General features: G+C 48.0%; 2 protein-coding genes across 5 annotated transcripts in view; both read left to right on the forward strand.

Moving 5' to 3' along the window:
- Nucleotides 1-8,902, forward strand: part of LOC139060106 (platelet binding protein GspB-like) — a 210,595-nt gene extending 201,693 nt beyond the window's left edge. For 3 of the 4 annotated variants that reach the window (XM_070538935.1, XM_070538933.1, XM_070538937.1), the window contains 2 exons: nt 3,929-6,653; nt 8,014-8,902. In XM_070538935.1, coding sequence (XP_070395036.1) covers nt 3,929-6,624 — 2,696 coding nt within the window. In that variant the 3' untranslated portion in view covers nt 6,625-6,653; nt 8,014-8,902. The remainder of the gene's footprint in view (nt 1-3,928; nt 6,654-8,013) is intronic. The other variant, XM_070538936.1, reaches the window with a different exon arrangement.
- Nucleotides 8,903-16,573: 7,671 nt separating this feature from the next.
- The window catches only part of LOC139060107 (mitochondrial tRNA methylthiotransferase CDK5RAP1-like), a 127,206-nt gene continuing 121,018 nt past the window's right edge, over nt 16,574-22,761 (forward strand). The window contains exon 1 of the mRNA XM_070538939.1: nt 16,574-16,770. The gene's annotated coding sequence lies outside the window, so the exon portion shown is untranslated. The remainder of the gene's footprint in view (nt 16,771-22,761) is intronic.

Consider the following 22,761-nt stretch of genomic DNA (forward strand, 5'->3'; position numbering starts at 1 on the left):
AGCGACTCCTACTTTCATTTTGGTGAAGTGCCCACAACTAATGTGGGTTTCTGACAAATTTGGTGCTACCTTAAGTTCGTTGGTTGCGTCATAATCCAAGACGGCCTGTACATGCTCCAATTTCACCTTCGAGGCCGTCAGTCCGTTCCTGCTTACTGTAGTATCACTGAGTGTGAAAACTTTTGAGCTTAGAAGCTGTCCTTTCAGGTTCTTAAGGACATGTGCCGGGTCCGAGATGAAAAAAAGTTCCTTCCCTTTTAAGGTTGGGTGAGGTATTGAGCACGAAGTTGTCGAATGGCGGTGGCTCGAAAAGCCAAATTCTCTCCACATAGCGCGGTTTGCTGCACCCATGTCACATGTGATAACACGGACTCTTAGAGAAATCTGGCTGCATATCTGCACTATTTCCAGGACATATGCCTTGAGTACAGAGCCGTCCACGTGCCTACCAGTGAATTCATAGGCTATCACTTGCTTCCATCTCTGGTTTACCCCACCTAGCATAAACACCAAAGCATGATTGGCTGGCTCTTCAGGCTTTGAGGGCAACGTCGTTCCTCCCAGAAGCACGTCTTCGCCACGGTCGAGTTCAAATCCGGGTGCTATCTCCATTTCATCTAAAAAGAGAACGCAGTCTTTCTCCACGTCCTCCATTCCCTCTGCTTTCGACCTCATGACGTCGATCACTTCATGCAGGATACCTGGCAGAAACTTCAGGCCCTGAATTCTTCTTGCTAACGTTCTGCTGGATGGAAGAGGGTAGCCAATCTTTCTGAGTGTTTCATACCCGGTGGTTCCACAAGCAAATTTAATTTTTAGACCTTGCTTTACTGTTTGCGCTGACCACGAATTACCATGATTGTTGTTCCGAGAAAGAGCACGAATTTGGTCTTCATTTAAAAACTTCGTATTTCGTGAGAAATTAGTTGCCTCTTTCTGCAGCTTGCGTACCTGCATCTGTAGTTTTTTGACAGTGTTCTTAGATTCGTTATGATGTTGTCTAAGCTTATTATTGGCTGCTGTGAGATCTGCAATCTTCTTCCTAAGCTCAGCTGCCTCAGAATCGAGGGGTTGGGTCGCAGTAACTATTGCAGTTTCTTGAAGCCGTGCATCCCTGGGGGTCGAAGTAAGTTGCCCATTAGCATTGTTGGTTTCCGTAGCCGCCAATCTCTCATTTATCTCCCCGTCTGACGAAGAATCAGCGGGAGAAAATTCCTGCGTAGTTGAGGGAAGAACGTTTCTCACTTCTCGTGAAGAATTGTGTGCGGCTGCGTCGTCACTGAATAATGCAGGCACGTGTGCATTTCGTTCCCTTGGTGGCCTTCGCTCTTTAGGAAGTTCTGGAAACAGATAAATAAGAAAAAATGCCCATTACATATATTTAAGATTGTGTTAACTAAAAGCAGAATAGAAGGCGCGCCAGAAAATTTAATATGTATGCGCATGAATCGTTTCCTCACATAACTTTTTCAAATGTAGATAATGAGCCGATAAGCAACGTGGTAACAAATACCAGGGTCAGGAGGCATCTCACCTTTGAATGGGAACACCGTTGGTACAGCATTAGGCTTGAGCTTCTTCCACCCATCCGCGCGGTTCTGTTCGAAGCTGCTGGCTTCGAAATGAGCCTGCAGATGAATTTGATATTGAAATTAGCGGCGCATTTCCGGCTCGATAATGAAAACAATGAAGGCAGCACGCAAGAGAACACAGTAGTCCAAATATCAGTCGAATTACTCGAATGAGAGCCTCAATCTGCACATAACATATCCTGTCTATCTCATTCACTGACTTAATCCGCCATCGCAGAACGAAGCGTCGGGTTAACAGGCCAAAGAACAAATTAGTCGAAATATCAGGCGAATTACTCGAATGAGCGCCTCAATCTGCACATAACAACGATCTCTGTTAATCTCATTTACTGACATAATGCGGCGTCGTAGGACGAAGCGTCCGGTTAATAGGCAGCGGAAGCTACCCAACGCCGCACACATGTCAAAAACAACTTCAGAAATCGTGAGTGAATTAATCAAAATTGGTTCCTGGACCATCCATTTGCACAGTAATTGCCACAGCTTATGTGCCCTTGCTTGTCCTCATGCTCTGTGCCTTGATGCAATGTTTGGGCCCAGACCGCAATTCGCTGGCAAGCGCCTAGTAAAGGCAATTACCTTTGAATGAAAAGAAGCGGCGAAAGCACGCGTGGTACGTATTCCCCAGCGGACACGTGTCGTGCAATTTCGGATGCGAACAAGCAAGCGGCAGACAATGGCCTGTACCGCGCTGTAGTGAAACTCATTTACTTCGTTTTAGTGTTTCACGCAGCTTTTTTAAGCCGAGCAAGAAGAATATTGAACGACACTTAGCTGCCCAAACGCAACAAAATACAAATAAATCGCAACAAAAACAGCACTGAACCAACATGTGGCACTTACGCTGCAGACACACGAGGAGTTCGTCGGTTGCCACTTGTCACGCTTGACTCGCACCAGCCACAGAAGCCGCCTTTTTGGGTCCCTTGGAAAATGGAACATCCTCCAACCATTTCTCGAATGGTTGGAGCACTGAGGAACACAACATCCAGGCATTCTACGCCGATGAAAGCCGCGCGAACGCAGCAGCGTTTCGAGGACGCCCGCACAGCAGCGCGGCGAAGTCGACGCGGGCAACGCAATGGCGGAGGGAGCGCGCGAAAACAGGTTTAGGCGGCGCCGGCTGGTTCAAAGGGTGACCTCACCCTAAGCGGGGGCGCGCGCATCGAGGCACCCTACCTAGCACAGACTTGTATCGCCACCTGCCGGCAGCCGCAGAAATCAGCGTTTCAGACAGGGCTGCCGCGTGTTGCCCGCTCCTGGAACACGCGGCTGCCCTCCCTGAAACAGTGCTTTCTGCGGCTGTCTGCGGGCGGCGACACAAGTTTATGCTTGCGCCGTTGCCGGCAGCAGCTCGCATCTCCATATGTGCAGGCAAATTTGCACTTGTTTCTTAGAAGAAAAAAAAACTGGCTAGTATTCGTGGAAGTGTTTGTTAAACGAAGTCGACACCAAAATGCGATCCTTCTGAAAAAATGTGAGCAAGAACAGTGCAGCAGTGAGCGCAAAACCTTCGTTCGAACACGTGCAGCGAAATATTCCGGACTCTGCATAGGCTTAGCGTTAGGCTTAAGAGCAAAGATAACAATGGCGTCGGGTAAATGGTTCCGCAGTATTGCATGGTTTATGTTTATACATTATATTCGAAACTACCAAAATTAGGGTGAGTTGGTATGTATTCATAGTTGGGAAAGGTACAGGCAGTGCGGAAAAAAATGAAACACAGACAGACGGGCAGAGAAATAGACAGAACGATTGCAGCGCTTGTTCTGTCTGTTTCTCTGCCCTTCTATCTGTGTCTTCTTTTTTTCGTGGTGCTTGTAGCTTTCGCAACCCTGTATACACTGTACTAGCTTTGCAAGAAAATTTGGCTAGAAGTCGGTTGGCTAGTAGGTGAGGCTACTGTGTATACCTGTGTACTGTGTACAATGTTGGAAACACAGAACACCCGTTTTCGTAACCCAAAAACAGGCATCTAACGTGATTCGTTTGTGGAATCATGAAAACCAGCGCGACGAACACACGGACCAAGAAAAGAGGACGAGACTTCGCAGGAGACAATTCTCGGTTCGTGTGTTTGTGGCACTGGTTTGTGCCATGCCATCCCACTGACTCTCCCAGCTTACTGTGCTCGAACAATTTGAAGCCAGATTTTTTATTCGCGGTCGTCACTTGGTATACTCGGCAGTGCAACGCACCGTGTGTCTCCGTAGTGAACTTTTAATTGGCTTTCACTGACACAAACATCAAAACATTGAGCTACGGTCTGTAGTGTTTATAGCAGCCTTGAGTTTCGATGGGATGTTAATTTTGTCATATTATTACTTTGCTCACAGGCAGCCTCCAGGCTCCCGCATCGACGCGCCCCCATAGGCTATCGACCGGTGTTCCCGTAAACAACCTTCTGGCCGGCCAGAAGCCAATCGTACGCAGGTCACGGCCGCCGCCTCCGACGCACGCTGTGCCCAGCGGCTTGCCGGCCAGCTACACGACGACACAGGCGAGTGGCGCCACAACTACGACACGAGTGTCCCCTCGTCTTGCCGTGCCGGTTTCGACGACATCGAGCACATCGCCTTCGAGCTCGCCAGTTGCCAGCGCCCGCTCCGCTTCAGCCGCCGCCGCGTGTAAGGCGGCGCGAAAGGCGTCGCCTCGAGTGACCACGAGGGACCCAATCCCCGTCGAAACGCTCTCGTGGGACCAAGCCAAGAAGCTCAAGGCTGGGAGAGACGACAGTAGCAGTAGCTCGAGTTCTTCGTCCACAGAACTCTGCGACGACAAGAACAACAGGTCTTCGTCGCCCGACGAAGCGCCTCCCGCCAGGAAGTTAAGCGCCGAGAAGCAAGTCAACGACGCCGACTCGAAGGTCCCGCCGTCTATGCCGGAAAAGAAGCCCTCGCGCCGGTTAAAGAACGGAACATACGACGACACTTCCGACAGCTCGTTGTCATCTTCGTCGTCCTCCGAGGAGGACGAATGCCGCGACAGGCGGGCCAAGCGTCGCCACGATGGTCACGACGCTGAGAGCGCGCAGCCGAAGCCTCCGCGACGTCTGGCCGAAGGGTCTAAGCCTGTTGCGACGGCCGCTACAAGAAAGTCGGGCGCCCGCGCTGCCTTGGTGAGGCACCGGGAACCGATAAGCCTAGACGATGACGACGACGGTTCCTACAAACCGGATGACGAGAGCGACGGCTCAAGAAACTCTTCGTCGGTCAGCTTGTCTTCAGAAGAAGAAGAGGAGGAGGAGAAATCTTGCTCGAAGGTGGAAACTGTCAGTTCTTTAGCAGAGGTGTCTTCCGCGGTAGATGACTCGTCGCGCTCTTTAGAAGAGGAACGTCCACAAAAGCACGCCCCCGACTCCCTAAGTTCGGAGACAGAAAGCTCGAGAAACACGTTCTCCAACATGGTGCTCTCCGGTTCGGACAAATACAACATTAGGACGTCCTCCGAGGCGTCGAGCTGGAAATCTTCAAGTGACGCCTGTCTAACGACGTCCTCGTCGAGCGGTCCGCCACCGCCGTCGGAAACCGGTAGCCGGAAGCCATCTGACGAACGTGCAAATAACTGCAAAATCTCGGACGAAGAGTTCCAGAGGCTGTCCAAAAAGTTCAGCCAGTCGGCGCTGTCCGATCGGCAGGCTCAGCGAATGGCACTGCGAAACACCAGCCGACGAGGAACTGACGAACTGGGTACGCAGCGGCTCTCGCCCAACATTGACAGGTCCTCCTCAGAGGACGTGGACAGGAAGCTCTCGCTAGGGTCTCCGCCGCGGTGGCCACCGAAGCGCACCAATACCTCGGACGAAACGAGCGGCGACTCGCCTTCAACGGAACTGGACAGGTTTCGCAGGGACTCCAGCAAACGGGGTTCGGCGAGTAGCGAGGTCAGCGTCTCCGCGCGAGAACTGAGAAAATGGTCCTACTACAAGTACGACAGCAGGAACACGTCTAACGACGTCAGCTGGAGATCGTCTGACACCGACTACCAACAGGCGTCACTTCGTTACGAGAGGTCCATCTCGGAAGAGGCTGACGATGGCGACGCAGCAGCCGGAGACGGCGCACCTCCCAGACCTCGCTTAATGAGAGACGACAGGACGTGCTCGTTCAGGGCCAGCCAGGAATCTATCGATAGCCGGCTGCTGCCCTACGAGTCGTCGTCAGGCCGAGAGTCGATATTCCCCGGGGAGAAGCGACGCGGCTCCTCACTCACCTGCAACACGCTCACAACGCTGAACGAAATGACCTTCGAGAAAGCCGACGAGGACCTCAGTCAGGAAGCCAGCCAGGAAGCCAGCCAGGAAGCCAGCCATGAGGTGAGCCAAGACTGTGTTAAGTACAGCGAATCGAGCACTTCGAGCTCGCACCTAATGTCTCCCAACAAGGAACTTCGAAGATCGGCATTTTTGCTGGGACAGGAGGTGTCCCCGGACTCCGGCGTGCACACTGTGGCCGACAGCGAGAGTAAAGCGGCCGTGGACGAGGCTTCCGGGGACCACGACTCGGCGCAAGCGCCTTCCGGATATCCGCGGTCTCCCGAGGGGGCACCCCGCAAGTCCTCGCTCAAGTTCGACGCCTCCAAGTTCTTCGAGAGTCTGGCTCACGCGACATCCACGACGCGAGGTGCCCGCTGTGCGTCCGAGGGCTCAGCGACGGCGCTGGGAGCTCACTCCGGCGAGAAATCGGCTAGGCCTAAGACCGCTCGGTCACTGAGCACAGACGCCACCATGATGACTCCAGGACAGTCTTGTGGCTCGGGTGTGGTCGGCGGCGACGGGACCACGACGACGTCGCTTCCGTCGATTCGGCGACAGAGATTTCTTTCCGGTGACGTCGGCGACACGCGGGTCACCCCTCCGACCTCACCGAGGCGTGCGCTGGGCGAGAACTACAACCCGTTCCCCACGCGAAGACCCTCGTTCACAGGCTGCATCAGCGACTTCAAGGTGAAGTTGGGATTGTACTCTTCGCAGGACAAGCCGGCAATGGCCCCGGCTTCGAATGGTTGTAAGACGACTTCCGTGAAGAGGTAACCAACAGCCCAAGATGCATTCCGTTTTAGGTAAGCGCAGTTCGTGTCTCGTGTCGATTATAAAAGTAAAACTGATGACCTGATCAGTGCAACGTGAACACCGTGTCGATATAGCCACCACATGTTCGATGAACGTACAAGCTTGAGCAACAAAACATCAAGTATAGGAACAAGTAACTTAAAAAGTAGGCCTCTTGAGAGAGCAGCGCACTCACAGCGACGTGGCAACGTGTAGAAAGGCACTCAGTTTTAAATGAAAGTTCACTATTGCTAGTCTTTTGCCTAGCAATACGTCTGGCATTTCACCGCGCATGAAGGCCTAAATACGACACAGTGCGAGCGCGGAAGACACATCTGATGCACAGTAAAATTTGGTTACACACAATTTACTTGAACGTGCCACGAAAGGTTGCAGAAGGTTGTGTATAATCCTCATGTGGAGTCTGTAGCATGCTCGTCATGCCGCCCGGCAGGCTTCTTCGGCAGTCACTGAAAACGGAGTCGCCCCTCTCTCTGTCACACTCAAAACCCACGCTTGTAGTATAACACAGCGTGAATATCGAAGTATGTGCCGTGTGTCTTGCTTCTTGCTAAGGCGTCTCATAATTTCTGAGCCGCCTAAGCCACGATTTCACTTGTTCGCCTGCAAACACTAGCTTAATAACTAAAGAATTCGCCGACATACCGTCTTTGTAGCATTCAGAATATTCAAATAGCGACTACAGCGCATAAAGCTCAATTGCGGAAGCCCATACGCGCCAACCGTGAGTTATAAGAATGAGACATCAGCGACTGAGCCTTACCTGTCATGTTTATTTTAGGGCAATTAGTATTATTAGCCTACTTCAGCCACTGTGTGTATGTCTATCTATGAATCTATCTTTATCAATATAATCAATTAATATAAAGGGACCCTAAAAATGTATTTAGTGGTGGGCGGATTCGAACCCACGTCGTACGTGTTAGCGAGTTGCTCGAGCGTGACGTGGCGTCGCACCCAATGGGAATTTAGGTGCCGTTTCGCTGCTACAGACGCCAGACGCAGGCTTTTTCGCTCATTGAGTCATTTGGCGCTTTCGCATCAATAAAAAGAAAGTGTCAAATGCTTTCCGGACTAAGCTTGCAGCTTGAAATGGTACACTGTCTTGTGCGCTTATGCAATAGGTTTAAGGCGTAGCTCTAAACTTGAGAAGAATGTCAGTTTTTCGCAGTTACATCATTCCGAAAACGCCGTGGTTACAAATGCGAAAGACGCGTTGCTGCGCTTATTCTGACTTGTTCTCGTGTAAACTCGCTCCAATGCCAGGAGCGTTGCTTCGGGGACGCGGTCTTGCGAGAACGGCAAATTCTCAAACCCCGATATCTTTTCTTTTTCTCTCTCTCTCGACAGGTCGCCGGGTGCCGAGTGCGCGAGGATGCGCGCGTGCGTGAGCCTTCGCAGCGGCTGCACTGTGCCGCGCTGACCTTTCTCTTATCATACTGCCGTGTGGGATCCTCTTACGCTAAGACGCTGCGGGCAACGCAAGACACAGAAACAAAGAGCTAACGCCGAGAACTTCGCAACGAAGTTTTGGCTGCAGTGCCTGGACGTGTTTACAGGGATGCCTGATTACCTGTGCTCCATTTCCTTTCTGTTCCCGCGTCCTTTCATTTTTGTTGCTGTACTCTTTCGTGTTGTGTGTGCGAAAATGTTGGCCGGATGTCTCGCATAGACAAACTGTCATTGCCCACGACGGGGCGGTCGTTCTCATTGAGTGCTTCAAGTTCAATCACCGACGCTAACCGTGTCTGCTCGCTCGTAACAGGTTGTCGATTATCTCCATTTCCGAGCTGCCATTACAGATTGATTGTTGACTTTCTGAGAAATCTCTGCTGATCGCTGGCCTCTCTTTTTTTATATATATCTTTCATTTGTGGGATGGGTGGCGCAACGCTAGGCTGGTAAGGATGTTGGATGGCCACACTGGGGCATTATATCGTCATTGTTTTTGTTGAAAGTCCATCATTGATAGCATGGTAGATGTTTGCCGTGGCTTGTAATGTGCGCCCGCGGGACTCTGTCTCCAAATGCGTCACAAACTCCTACGGCACGCCAAAGTCGTGTTCCCTAAGAATAAGATTAGGAGTGTTTTCGAAGTTCTGAGTGACACGGAGTCATGAAGAATGCGTATTGAAAGGTTTATTGTATTTAAAGCCTTCTGACAGGTGAATAATTATATGACAAGATGAGAATGTGCGAGCCGCTAAGAGGCGTCTGTAATATAGTGGCGTCCGGAGGAAGGGGGAGGTGAAGGGAAGAAAATAGGGGGGGGGGGGAGGTTTGAATGGGCCATAAATGTATACACATTACTAATTTGAGGAGAAAGGCGAATGAGTGCTTGTATCCTAATGAAAGTCATTCATAGCATTTCTGATGTAATTCGCATTCATAATTCATATTGTGACGTACTTTGTCGAACTTTTACGAACCTACATATATAGTGACCTGCAACTGAGGTTTATGTGTTATTTTTATTATTTTCATTTTTTTATTCCTCTTGTTTGCTTTCAACAGCCTTCAGAGCTTAAAGCGGGTTTGAAGATCTCTTCTTGTGGCAAATCAGTTCTGCGCGAGTCAGTTTCATTAACCTTGAAATCACAGCAAACGTGCTGCACTCTTAAGAAATATTTGCGCTTACCAGAATTGACCGTTAGCCGTTCTTAAGGGCATGTTCAGCGGCGGCGTGGCTCCGGAATATGGGTGGTCTTAGCTAGTCGTGCGTTTAAAGGAATTCCTGTGCCACACAGAAGGAACGTGTCCAGCGTTCGCTTAGGTATTCGGAGACGATGACTGCACGCCACGAACGCGCACACCTCATCGCAAAGCTAGAGGCCAGCGGGTGACTGCCAACGGTGATCTACATTCCTGCAATATGGCGTACTGAAGGACAAGTGGCTTCCGTAAGAATTCAAAATTCAGTCCTCGGGTAGCTCTGTAACATTTTCGCCGGCGATGCTAGATGTTTCTGGCACGCACTTAGCCTGCCTGTTCGTGGCTATTAGTTTAACATTGCGTACATTAATTTCAGTTTCACTTCGTTCCTCATCACAAGGTGAATACGTGCGATTTTTATGTCAGCTCACGTGTGCTCGTCGAGCAAACCTCGTGTAAGAAATCGCTCTTCCACACTTCCAAGGATCGCTTTGTTCTAGTCACGGCGTTTTTGAATGTGTCAAATTAGTGTTTGTTTGTATGTTTATGAACGGACGTATTTCAGATGTACTGAAATTCATAGAGGTACCGATCTGTTGCGCCAGATTCTAACGAGCGCCTAAACGTTTAATGAGGCGTGACCGGTAAACGCTACTTTCAAGCTAGGATTCATGTGCCACCTACGTCGGGAGTAACGAATTGGGCTTGCCACGTCAACGCAGCGGATGAAGCGCTCACATTGTTTGTTTCTCTGTTATCGTATCCTCGCGCACATTCCATTCTTGATGCTATGCAACTGCTTGTTGAAAGACTAAGTAAACTATGTGGTGTGTCCCAAAGGGGTCATGCGGTTAGGTACTGATGAGGCTATGTTTAAAGATTACTTGATTGGAATCGGTTCGTCGTTTCTTCGGCCGAAAGGGATTACTTATCAGTGAGAAATGCACAGCTGGAAACAAAGTTTCCTTTTCTGACTTTTCGGACGCCCAAGTTGTGGCAGGGATGACGTTACGCTGTGACGTCACAGATTTTGCTACGTGAGAATTTCCACCTTTTTTTTTTTTCTTGCGATGCAAAAATGATTCGCTGCGTAAATTTTTCTCCTAAAATAGAATTCAATCCTATTTAATAACGAAAAATATTCAGCCTCGTTCTGTAGCCTCTACAATGTATGACGTCACAGTTAGCTGGTTCCTGAATGCGAGAGTCGCGTCGCCACCGGCTCTTCACTTTTACATCGGTGGCAATGGAAGTCAGTACTTGTCATGCGAGACACCTGTTTTCGCAGAGCGGATATGGCTAGATGGCGCAGCCGACAGACGACAAATCCTTCTCATATGTTGCTACTGACACTGAAGCACTGACGCTTTGGCTACGTGCCGTGATGTGATGCAGCTGGAATTGCGTCGTCGTACTCATTCGCGAAGTCGCCCATCCGGAGCAAAATATACGCTAGAAACAGCCCAGCGATTTCTTTTTCGTAACGACCCACGGAAGCCTTCACTTTTGCCACAATATCTTGCGTACTACATCGTCGTAACATTGAAGTCAAATATTACGCTGTACCCTTAAACGTGTCGAGATTTTGCTATAGGAGTCACGAATTCGACCATTTTTGTTAATGGGGATAAGTTCATAGCTTTCGTTGGCCGTCTACTTGGGCCGCACATTTTCCTTTCCAGCTAGTATTCTTTTGTCGGCTCTTTTATGTCACATCAAATATTTCACTCCGGTCACTTTTATGTCATGGTCAAGAAAAAGAAAAAAAATCGCGATCATTATGAGTGACATCTGCGCCCACTATCAGCTTATTCTAAGGCGTTATCACCAGTGTTCACGAGGAGAATCGGATCTTTCCATGTTTCTTACGTAGTGCGATGACCAAAAGTTGCGTTTTCTTTTCATTCTTCCTCGTCTATTCTCTTTTTAATTTTTTTTTGCTTTTCTCTATTCTTACCACCAGGCATCGAGATGTCGCGTTCGGTGTGAGGAGTATATACACTTATGAGGCCAGCTTGACGCTTCAACACACTCTCTCTCAATGTGATATTACAGTTGTCTATTCGCGACTCTTTCTCCCTCTCTCTTTCTTGATCTCTCTCTCTCTCTTGCATCGCCCATGTAATGTCACTCTATTTTCCCGTTCCCGTCGTCCCTCTACAGCCATCGTATATCGCGAGTCGCCTTGAAAAATGTTGTGCGTAGCATGTTATAAGAACGTCCTTCTAGCGGCGTATTGAAGAGAGAAAAGAAAATGCCTTGTGTCTATAGCTCTCGCGAGTGCAACAGCTGCACTAAGCTTTCCTCTATCCTATAATTAGACAACCTTTACGCGTTAAATGAGGCAAGAAACTCTCGAAGGCGTCTATTCGACACCATTGTAGCAAGGTTTAATGACCACACACACAAAAAAAACGGTGCGCGGAAAACGTCCGTTGATTGACGGCCAGGCTTCTCGACCGGGGCAGGCGTTGGTTGGCGATGCAGTCAAAGCGAGCGCCAGTGGTCTTCTCTACGCTATCTTGATTATTCTGAGAAAAGAAAAGAAGAATAGGAAGAAAGCCGCTTAAGTCGTTATCCGTGGCTACCGCTTAACCGTTCGCAATGCCTAGGGCTGAATATGTTGCCGAATGACATAACGCCGCTCGAACTACGTGCGCTCGCTTTTTTCCACGTGTTCGAGATGATTTCGCTGTGCACGTGAAGTGACCGCACAATTCTCTCCGAGGGAGGTTCGCACAGATGTCATTGCGCTAGCGGAAAACATTTCCTGCGAAGGGAGGTGCGCTTTTTATTTGCGTTCTGTGTCAGAGCCAAGATGCTCGTCATCCCTTAAAAACAGCAACCTGAAAATGAATGCGAGCATGCGTCTCATGTGAGTGGCGGCCAATAGACGGCTGTCCGGGATATTACGTTGGTTCACCTGACTAGTTACGGTTGCACGCAACCGAGAGAAAATCAGTGAGGGTGCAGCTGCGGGAAAGTTTAATTGTGCATTTTGGTAAAGCACGGCATTTTAACTATAAATAGAAGACGCGGGTGTTTGCCTGTTGCGGTTCATTGCACGGTGAGATCTTGGGGAAAATAGGCTACTGAAGGGCGGCTTATCACGATCATAAAAAAACGAAATGAGCTCCAGCGACTAGGGAATCTAGGAAAAGAGAAACAAAGGAAACCGTCTTCCTGCTCACTCTAGGCTAATCAAAGCAAATCTAGTTAGCATAATTAGCACCACAGTGATGTACTCCGGATCAATTTCGATCCAGGATGTCAATCTATGTTTATAGGCACTGCTTTATCATAAGAGTGAAATGAACGCATGCTTATCACTTGATGGTACCCGCAGGCTGCGCGTTCGCTTGACATGCGCTGATAAAAGAACCGGTAACTGCCCAACCTGTTCCCTATGGCGTATCTTCTCCTTTTCTCCATATTTTCTCTTCTTTACACCATTGCTGCCATTTGCTGCCATTCGCCGAGATTCGGTGCACGATGTCGAGAAAGCCTCGATCTGGCGCTAAAAATACCAGCACGCATTGCAGCAAATGCAAGCGTTCGTGTACTCTGGTTTACTGCTGTTGGTTCAGATGATCTTACGTTCAAGGTCTAGGCGTGACCATGCATGCAGAACTCATAAATAGGCTTGCCACATTTGCCGAGTTTCATCTGGTTGCCGCGCTTCCCGCCTACTCGTGTCGTGCACCAGTGAGTTTGAATTTTTTGGAGCCTCGTCTCTGACTGCGCCTGAATTTATTCCACGCCCCTCTAGCACGTGACCTCACGAGAGTGATGCGCCCGTTGCATTGCTGTCTTGCGCCCGCTGCGGAGACGCGTCCTCCATATATGTGTGCACGCATGCGTGAGTGTACATAATCTCGACCAGGAGCGGCGTCATCTCGCATTATCTCGTCTTCTAGTAGCCGTGTTCCCGTGTGTATGCTCTCCTTGTGGATACTGTGTGGAGATTGCACGTCGTGGGGTGAGCGCGCATACTGGAGAAAAAAAAAAAAGAAAGTGTCTACGTGGTGTGTGGTGTAAATATAGCGTATATATTTGTACATAGGCATATACATACACTCTATTTTTCTTGTGCTTCGTTCGCTACTGTACATAAACACGCTCCTAAGGAAACTGGTGTAAATTGAGAGAAGTTGGTTGCGTAAAAGGCGAATAAACATGCCACATTTTCTTGTGACGTGTCCTATCTGATTGCGTTTGTATGTTTACTTCCCGACACAGCAAACCGCATCAAGTTATTCTGGCAGCTTGAAATTAATTAATTAATTAATTAAGTGGAGAAAGTGTTCATATCAACAGGCGATCTATCATTGACATAAATATACAATCAGTCGCCTTTGAAAAGACACTCTAGAGCAACATAAGTGTAATCTGGTGATGTACTTGCTGAATACTCTATCTGTAGTTATGTGGCAATGAAAATTGTCTTTTTTTTGTTACACGATATTTAGGAGATGGTGGCGCCTTTATGCAGCGCTGGCTACTCATTGTCATTTAGAACAGATATGTACTGAAAGAATAGCAAACCCACACTCCAATGTAACAAAAATAAAACAGTCAGACTTGAAGTCTTGTGCAATAAATGCACGAAAAAGAAAAGAAGAAAGGAAAAACCAGATTACTACAGAATTCACGTGAAACACACTGGAACGAAAGGAAACTGTAACATTAACTTTCTCTGCTATATAGTGTTCGTTATGACGGAAGGATATGAATCCTTTATTGAATTTCTCACGGGAACCGCATCGCCGGTTCCGAGCAGATACAGCCAAAAACGGTAAGACTGGCGTTTCTGGTATTTCACAGTGGAAATCTGAAAATTCAGCTTAATTTAACACTCATTTTTGGTGTTGCTATGAGGCTTGCGGGCGAGTCATCACTGACCACCTTACAACACAGGCACAAGAAAAAATCCAATGTCAAGTCGGGGAGAGACAGATGGAGTAGCACACTGTGTCATAGATTTTACACAAATAGGTATACAATCTCCCAGAAAGGCTGGCCAACGTTTAGATAGGTGGACCTATCGAACGCCAAAGATTGGTCCACATATCGAAACGTTGGCCAGGCTTTCTGAGACAATCTATTCCTGTTTACGCAATTTCTGTCCCACAGGCACAAGGGAAGGCTCTAGTTGAAATGCAGCACAAGTGAACGGGACAAGAAAGAAGAGACGGATAGAGGTACGGCCATTGATTGTCGCACTCATGTTATCTACATGTATTTTGCTGCGACAGCAGCTTAGACCTAGAAACTGGGTTGTGTCTGTTCGTCCGCCCCTTCCGTTACGATGGCTACCACGGCTGGACGCGCTAATCACTGCGCTTTCGCGCAGCGTTCGGCGTTGGGTAAGTTGTGCGAGGCTTAGCGCCACACAATAAGAGTAGGGGCGTCTTTGCATGCATTTCAGAGGCCACAATAGGCAACAGTACCGCAGCGGACGGGTATGACGTCGTGTGCATCGCAATAGAGGAGTTCGCGAGAAGGTGGCAGCGTCCGCTCCAATGCCATTCTACTATAAATGAAAATAAAGGCAGGAAGAAAGACTGAAACATGTTTGATTTTCGTTGCACTTAATGAATTTGTATCAAGCGGCCCAACAACACCCATTGCTGCAGTGAAAAGGCAAGCATTTTTTTTATGTATTCACAGGTTAGGTATTCCGATGAGTTTATGAACACTTTCGTGCGTTTACACGAGCGTCTTTTGCTTCCTATACATGCTGCATCTTTCCACGTCTCTGCGAGTGGCACGGTTTCTGCCGATCTACTCTTTTTACAACGGAGAATTTCGATGGCCACTTGTAGTGAGACTTACTGCTATAAGCTACGACGACACTCGTCAAGGACAAATGCCGGCCCAAAGTTCTGGCAGACTAGATCCACCTGCGGCATTACACAACCACTTTCACCACCATTATAATATATGGTCACATGGGCGCGACATCGCACATTCTAGGCAGGCGGGCAAGTAGGCCGGCCATAGAGTTTCTCATCATAACCTAGAGGGAAATCTGGCGCCACCGTCTATGGGAGTTTCTTAAGGGGGCACCGTGCCGTCATGGGAATGACGGTATATGCGTCTGCGAGGTTTGTGTTGGTTGGTGTTGTAAGAGGCTTCGTCTAAAACGTGGATATGGCTACACAAATAACGCGTTTTCAAAGTAAAATCTTCATAAGATGTTTCCATTCAAGCATATTCATCTTTACTCACCTACAATGCATGACCAAGCGAAGAAAAGCAAGAACAGACGACAAACTGTGTCAAAGCGAGCGCGAACCTTGTCGTCTGTCCTCCAACTTTAGCGGCCCGCTGATACTTCTTACGTAACATATAATCGTACACGCAATAACAAGTTCTCGTAGTTAAACAAAACATGTTTTTGCGTAATAACAAAACGAAAACAGCCGTTTACTTTCTGTTTTAGTAGAAAATGAATCGTTGCGACAGACGGTACGGTGCTTGCCAAGCGCGTCTTCAAGGTGTCCTGTCTCTCCGACAACGATGCCGATCCGGAGTCACAATATACCGGCATTCCCATGCATACCACAGCGCAGCAGCGCCAGATTTTCCTCTAGGTAATGTAGTGAGAAACTCTATGAGGCTGGCCAGGCAGAGACTGGAAACAAACTATAAATAGGGGGCGCTCTTCTTGAGCGATCAATTTCGGGGATACGATGACTTTGTCGAAATTTCGCGTGACGCGGCACCGGACGCATCGAAGTATACCCATGGATGGTATTCCGCGGACAGCGTTCCTGGCACTTAGCCAAGCTCGCTATCTTCGAACAGTGTCAGGAACGCCCTCTAAACTAAGGTACAACGTTCTGCAGCAACGAATGATGTCGGCGGTCGTCGAATAGTACCTGGTGCTTGCATCTGGACACATTTATGCATGGGTCATCTGATCATCGCCATACGCTTGCGATGACGAGGTAGTTTCTACAACTACTACGTTTATCATCTGCTAGCACGCCTGCAAACTGATCGACGGCTCCATGCCTGTCAAAGGAACGACGACGTTCAATAATCGTGCGCTATCTGATATCTCGAGCACAACACGTTCTCGCGTGAATAAAAAAAAAGAAAAGAAACAAGTTAGGAAAGCCGCCCAAGCGCCAGTGTGTTGCAGTTGGCCAGTTGGTTCTGTGACGTGATCGAACACTGGGCTGCGAAGCAATGCTTTCGACATAGACGTGAAGAGCAGAGACATTAGGAAAACATGACGCGAAGACTGTCAACTGTTCAGACAATGTGGTTAAAGAGCTTGCGCTACTTGTGTGTCCAATATATTTGTTCGTTATTTCCGTGTCGAAAGCATTCCTTCGCTGCGCAGTGTTCTAACAGAGCAATGCGTATAGGATAACAAAGACGCCACAGCGGAGAGCTCCGAGACAAACTCCCGGACATCTGGGTTGCTTTCCCTTGCTTATCAATGTGAGTGTACGGGCGTTTTACTTTTCTTATTTTTCCTTTGGGAAGCCTTCATCGAAACGCGGCCGTAGCTACACTTTGCGAACATCTGCAGCAATGATGTCACAGAAGCTATTCCTGATTGTGACAACGTTTCATCGGGATTCTCTTCTAATTTATCCCGTGGTCCGCGTGCACAAATTTGACGATGCTTGTGTACTAAAATGCCGGTTACTTTCTAGCCTCCCTCTGTTTCTGCCTTTTATGTGCCACCTTACGAGTGATCTGCGATCCAAGCTTTGCGCACTTCATGCGCAACAGAAGTGACAGTTTTTCGCACTCTGCGCAATCGTGAGTTGTGTGCCGAACCGACAGACGAGGCATTAATCACGTAGCGCGCACGCTACCGTGCATATTTATGCGAAGGTTCCTGACAGGTCTTCTGTTGAAAATTGTTCCCATAAAGAAGACGACGCCTGTTCCGCCATCATCATCGCCAAGTTACCCTTCCGATAAAAGAAAGTGACCAAAGAGGAGCCGAGACTGTTGATAAATGGTGCGGCCACACTAGTTATGAAATAAATTGGCTACCGCTTTTTAATATGCAGCTCCGCACAAAGCATCTGCCTCACTCTCGGCAGCTGGAATTAGAACAGGTAGGCGCAGTGACGAAGACGGAAAAATTAGAGAAAAATAATACATATGGCAGAAAAATAGCACACAACAAGATTAGCGATTGAGCACTAAATCATGCTACACTGCAGCCATGTAGCGAACATAACGGCTTTAGGCGCTTCCGTGACAGCCCATTTAAGATTTATGAAGTTACCCTTTTGCTTTTGCGCCGCCTCTGGCTTTTTTTTTTTCGCCCAGAATATCGCCGTATGCTTCCCCGAGTGTCCACTTTTGCAGATGAAGGAGCGGCTCTTAAGACATACTATGGCCGTTGCTTCTGACGTTAATTATTCGGTACCCCGGAGGCCATCGCTGAAAACAAGCTTAGCATTCAGCTCCCGTAGCCTTTGCTGCGATTACGCAACACCGTGCTGCCAAGCACAGCAATAAAAGCAGACTGTGAAAGATCGAGCCCATCTGACTCCATTACGGGCCAACGGGGAACTTTTGTACAGTGAATTATGAAGTACTTGCGCCTGCTTGCAGTACCTGTGCGGGATATATGAAGCAGATCCTGAAACTCCGTAACGTAAGTATAAGTGACCTACGCATCGCTGTCGTAACGAGAAGTCAGAGGGGTTGCCACTGAGCATTGTGTTTGCTTTATTCTTTGTTTATTCATTTTTGGGGGGAAGGTGGGGGGGGGGGGTAGCACTGCTGAATCTTTATGTTGGGCAAAGCAATTCGCACCATGTCTTCCCACTCCCACAGCGCAGCCTTATTCTGCTTGAAATAACCTTAATCATGACTGCTGTGCCTTACGCTCGCAGCTCGAGTAAAGCAACTTTTCTCTGGCCACATTTTATATGTTCCCCAGGCGCACATCTGCGGATGGATACCATGGCGAAATATTTGCGAATAGTTCATTTTTTTTTCTATAGCTCAGAGCGAGCTTTGTAGGTTGACTGAGATCCCAGCATCCACGTGTGCAATATGCACACGTTGTTATCGCTCCGTTATAAAAGGAGGCGGTTTTGCTATATATACTCTCTACAGTGTGAGCGGCCTCAGTGCAGGAAAGGACGATGCAGTATTTCGCAACAAACGTTAATGTATTGCGGAAATGAACACGGTCAGGAAACACGGTATCTCATTAGTACACATTGAAACTGCGCTCCAATGTAGCCATTTTCCAGCAAAGCGGCTTATAAGTAATAACTTACAGCCGCGTTTTCCGTGGTAGGACGTGTGCGGAGCCGTCTATTAGAACCCGGTACGAAAGCAGTGTCATTAACTTTCTTTTACATTCTCTTTAACGCGATGGCGTAAAGGGCCCCGTGTCGAAGAAAATCCAGTGTCGGCGTCGGCGGCATTGTCCGCGAGCGAAAATTGCCGTATATATTTAGGTATATCTGTGTAATTTTTTTCGAGCACGCTTCCCTGAAGCCATGGCTTTCTCTTTTTATTCTGCGACTTCTTTATTTTTTTTAACATAGCAGGTACATGCACTGAAACGTTCTTTTTTTACAGCAAGAGATGGCAGGTGTGGCAGAAGCGCCTGCAGCAAAGACGGTTACTTATATAAGTGTGCGATTCTCTGTGTATGTGTGTTAGAAAAGCTGATAAAAAAAAAGAGTATATCTGTGTGCCACGCCTTGCTATATCACATGCGGTATGCGCAAGTTATATTGCCACACCATTCTATCACTAATGTTGCTCGTACCTTCTCTTACGTTCTTGACAATGTTATTTCTTGGAATCTTGAGGATGACAGCCCACAAGCAAATTTCGGGAAATAAAACACTTATAGAGCATGCCTTTTACGTTAAATCTTCTCAGACTTAAATATTAAAAGTGCGAAACAATAACAGAAACCTGAAAATTATGTAATTTCTTTGGTGTGGCTGTGCACTACCTCCGGGATCGGCCCAGGCAAGAGGGCGCATTTCTAGCAGAAAGCTCGCCTTTGTGCGTAGCGTTCGCCACCAGCGCTTCCCAGTGAAACTTACGGTTACATAAGCTGCAGTTGCCGGGCAGCGTGAGATGCAGCCAGGTATCTTTCAATGTTATCGTGTTAATGTTTCAATGTTAAGCTTCGCCTCTTAAAGGCGAAGCTTAAGCGTCCTCCAAGTTTTATTTATTTATTTCTTTTTTGTATAGTTTGCTCAGGCAGGTGCGAACAGTTCTCTCACACTCTTTACAACGGCTACAACTTACGGTCGCATCTCGTAGCAAGCGTCTACTCCACTGCGCTTTCCAGGCGCACAGAAGCGTTCTTTTAAACTTTCAGTCGCGGGCCCGACATTTGGAATGCCGTACGTTTATTTCTCGCGCCGTAAAGTTTCAAGTTGCGCTCGAAGACTTATAGTTATTTTCTACCTGCGCAGTTACACGCACATCCCCAAGGCGGAACAAACCACAGGCAATGCCTTATCTCCGTTCTCGTCGGATGACTTCCTCCTGTATCGGCCTTAATCACGGCCAAATTACTGAGGCGCCCCGGTGGTCAGCCCACCTGCAGGGAAAGTCACATAAAACCGTAGTGTTTTGCTTTGCGATCACTGAGCAGGTTGTACAGTGCGCTGCACTCACGCACCGGTTGTGCCACTGAATCCGCTAGCAGGTGCTTTCCTTCCACTGGAAAGCCGGCGTCCTTACTTTCCTGCGAGAGGTGCGCATTGCATCAAAGGATACAAGTTGTTTTTTTTTTTCGTTTTTGTTTTGCTTGCACGTTTACTCGTGCTTCGACGGAAGCAGCACCATTGCAGGCCCATTTCGACTTTCGTGGTGTCGACAACACTGCACTAAGAAATGTCGTGAAAGTCCATCGTGCCGGTTCGAAAGGGTACGGTTACTGTCGACCGTCGCATTGCTGTGTCGCTGTCTTGTTTTGTTAGTTAGCTCTATGAAACAAGGTACTGGCGCCTCGTTGGGACGATGGCTAGATTTTTTTTTTCTCACTATAGTAGTTCAACGTCGAGCTCGCAGAAAAGGCAGCGATACAGGTAATCGTTTTCTTAAATGTAATATTCCCACATCTAACACCGCATTTATCTTCCTGCAACCTCGGTTAGACAACTCCGGAAAGAATGAAAATCGCTGCAGACGCAAGCTCTTACGATTTTTGTCTTTCTTTCTTTCTTGTCGGTTTCAGGGGCAGATGATGGAGGAGCAATACACGCAGTACGTTCTTAATGCGACACCATTCTTTTTAACACATCTGAAAGAAACCCTTTTGTTGCTTCAGAAAGCAGGCCTTTAACCTGCTGGGCTTGGAACCGCTGCCAGCCGACACGTTGCTGAGACACGACAAAGACCGTGGAATAAGGAAGAAAACTGGATCCCGCAAAAAAAAAAAAGAAAAGCATCGGCTTGCCCACCCAGTCTAGACTGTGAGGCGAACGACGATCTTACACCCGAGTCGCAATAGCTCGAATTCCACTCTCTTGAAAGACGTCTGGCGGCGAAGATTTTCATCTTCATCTCAAAGGAGAAGCGCAAAGCGATGAGGCGAACCACGCATGCCGCGCTGGAGGAGTGATCGTTACTAGCTGTTTCAGTCGGAAGGCGCTTTACTCGAAATCCTCCCTCCAGGTACAGGTACAGGTACGATACAGCTTGACTAGTTTAAACGTTCGAGGAGTACTTATTTCTTCGTGCGCAGCTCCATAGACATATTGGTGAAAGTATCATTAAGTCTATTAAGAGCATTGGTTGAGGAAAGGAAAACCAGAAGGCGCGAGGGAGCAGATGTCAGGTCTGAAAACAGGAACCGTCGCAAGACATGAAGAAATAGGAAAGCAGATAAAAATTTACGACACTAAATTCAGTCAGAAATTAAAAAAAAAAGAAACATCGAGTTCAGTTTGTAAAGACAAAAAAATACATTAATAACGAAGGAATAACATGTTAGATCGACTGAAAAGAAACGGAATGTATTAAGCATTTAGACGAAAAAAAAAGGGAAGGCAACATCGTCCAAAAATGTAGAGGAGGTTGTTGTAAGAGATCTCCAATTCTGGATTTTATTCAAAGCGCGCTGCGCCTAACCCCGCAGCTAGTGCATTCGGCGAGACGGTCAATAGTTTAACTGGTGTCGCGAAAAAGCTAAAGTATTACCGGCGACTCATCTTCGCAAGCGCTCACCTCCAAGCCCTCTTCTCTTTTCTCTCAGCTTAACCACAACCGCCGCACTCGGTATCTTTCTTTTCAGGCGCTGCTAAGTAACGCAACAAATCCCCTCTACAGGACTACTGCATCGACGCCCCGCATACAGAGCAGCCTTTCTAAATCGATTCGGGCTCTTTTTAGGGTGCCGACAAATCCGCCTCAGCCCTGGCTCGTTTATTTTGCGCAGCCAACGCAGTCTCCCTTTGCCACCTGTTCCTTTAGTTATGCCCTGCTGGATCTATCTTTGCCCTCTCCTTCTTTTGTGTTTCTTATATCAATGTTGCTTTTTTTTCTTGTTTTTCCTCCTTCTTTTTAGTTCCTTTCTTCCAGGGTAGCAAACTGGAAACTCTTAACTCTTTAACACCCTTGATTCTTTGCTCAAATGTTTGCTTTTCCATGCATGTGCCTCACTTCCTCGCTTTCGCTTTCAACTGTCTGGTTCCCCTTGCCTCTTCTCTAGTGCAGGGTAGCAAACTGGATATTAACCTTCCTATTAACCTTCCCGCCTTTCGCATCTCATTTCTCTCTCTCGCTCTGTCTCTCGCTCTCTCCCTCTTGGCGAGGTTGGACGCACGCGCCAAAAACATGGCACACTACAGCCCGTTTCAATATGCAATACACGGAGCCTGAGCCATTTTATTTGATTAGTTGGATAAGTGAGGAGGAAAAGGGAGAAAATAGAGCGCTTTCATCAAAAGAGCAAACCCGCACAGCACATATAAGGGTCCGATTCCACGTTGATTGAAAATCGCAGCTCCGGGAGCCAATACTATACCTTCCGTGGAGGAGGTTGAACCTCCAAGAAAACTGCCCCTGACACGTAAACGAATCGCACCTGTTTACAAAGAGACTCTTTATTTAACTCACTGAATTATATTACATATCTCTTTATCGCCACTTTTTCGTTCAGTCTTTCGCGTCCAATACATCATCTCACTAAGTACTGTGTTCATTTAATCATCATCTTAGCCCGCCTGCTGCGCAGGCAGGCTTTAAGCAGTTGAGCTGTGTCCGTAGCTGCCTCTCATGCGCCGTTGATGCTTCTCTATAATTGTACGCGACAGCCGTCACTTTGCGATGACGGTATTCTTCTAATCGTGCTATGAAGTGCACTTACGAACGCCAGAGGGCAGATTCCAGCTGCTTGACGATGAGAGATGACGTCATTGCTGACGCCTGCTTTGTGGATGTAACAACAACGTAATATGGCCCTCTATCACAAGCGAATGC

The sequence above is a fragment of the Dermacentor albipictus genome, chromosome 5, assembly GCF_038994185.2.
Source record: "Dermacentor albipictus isolate Rhodes 1998 colony chromosome 5, USDA_Dalb.pri_finalv2, whole genome shotgun sequence".
In the NCBI taxonomy this organism is placed as follows: domain Eukaryota; kingdom Metazoa; phylum Arthropoda; class Arachnida; order Ixodida; family Ixodidae; genus Dermacentor; species Dermacentor albipictus.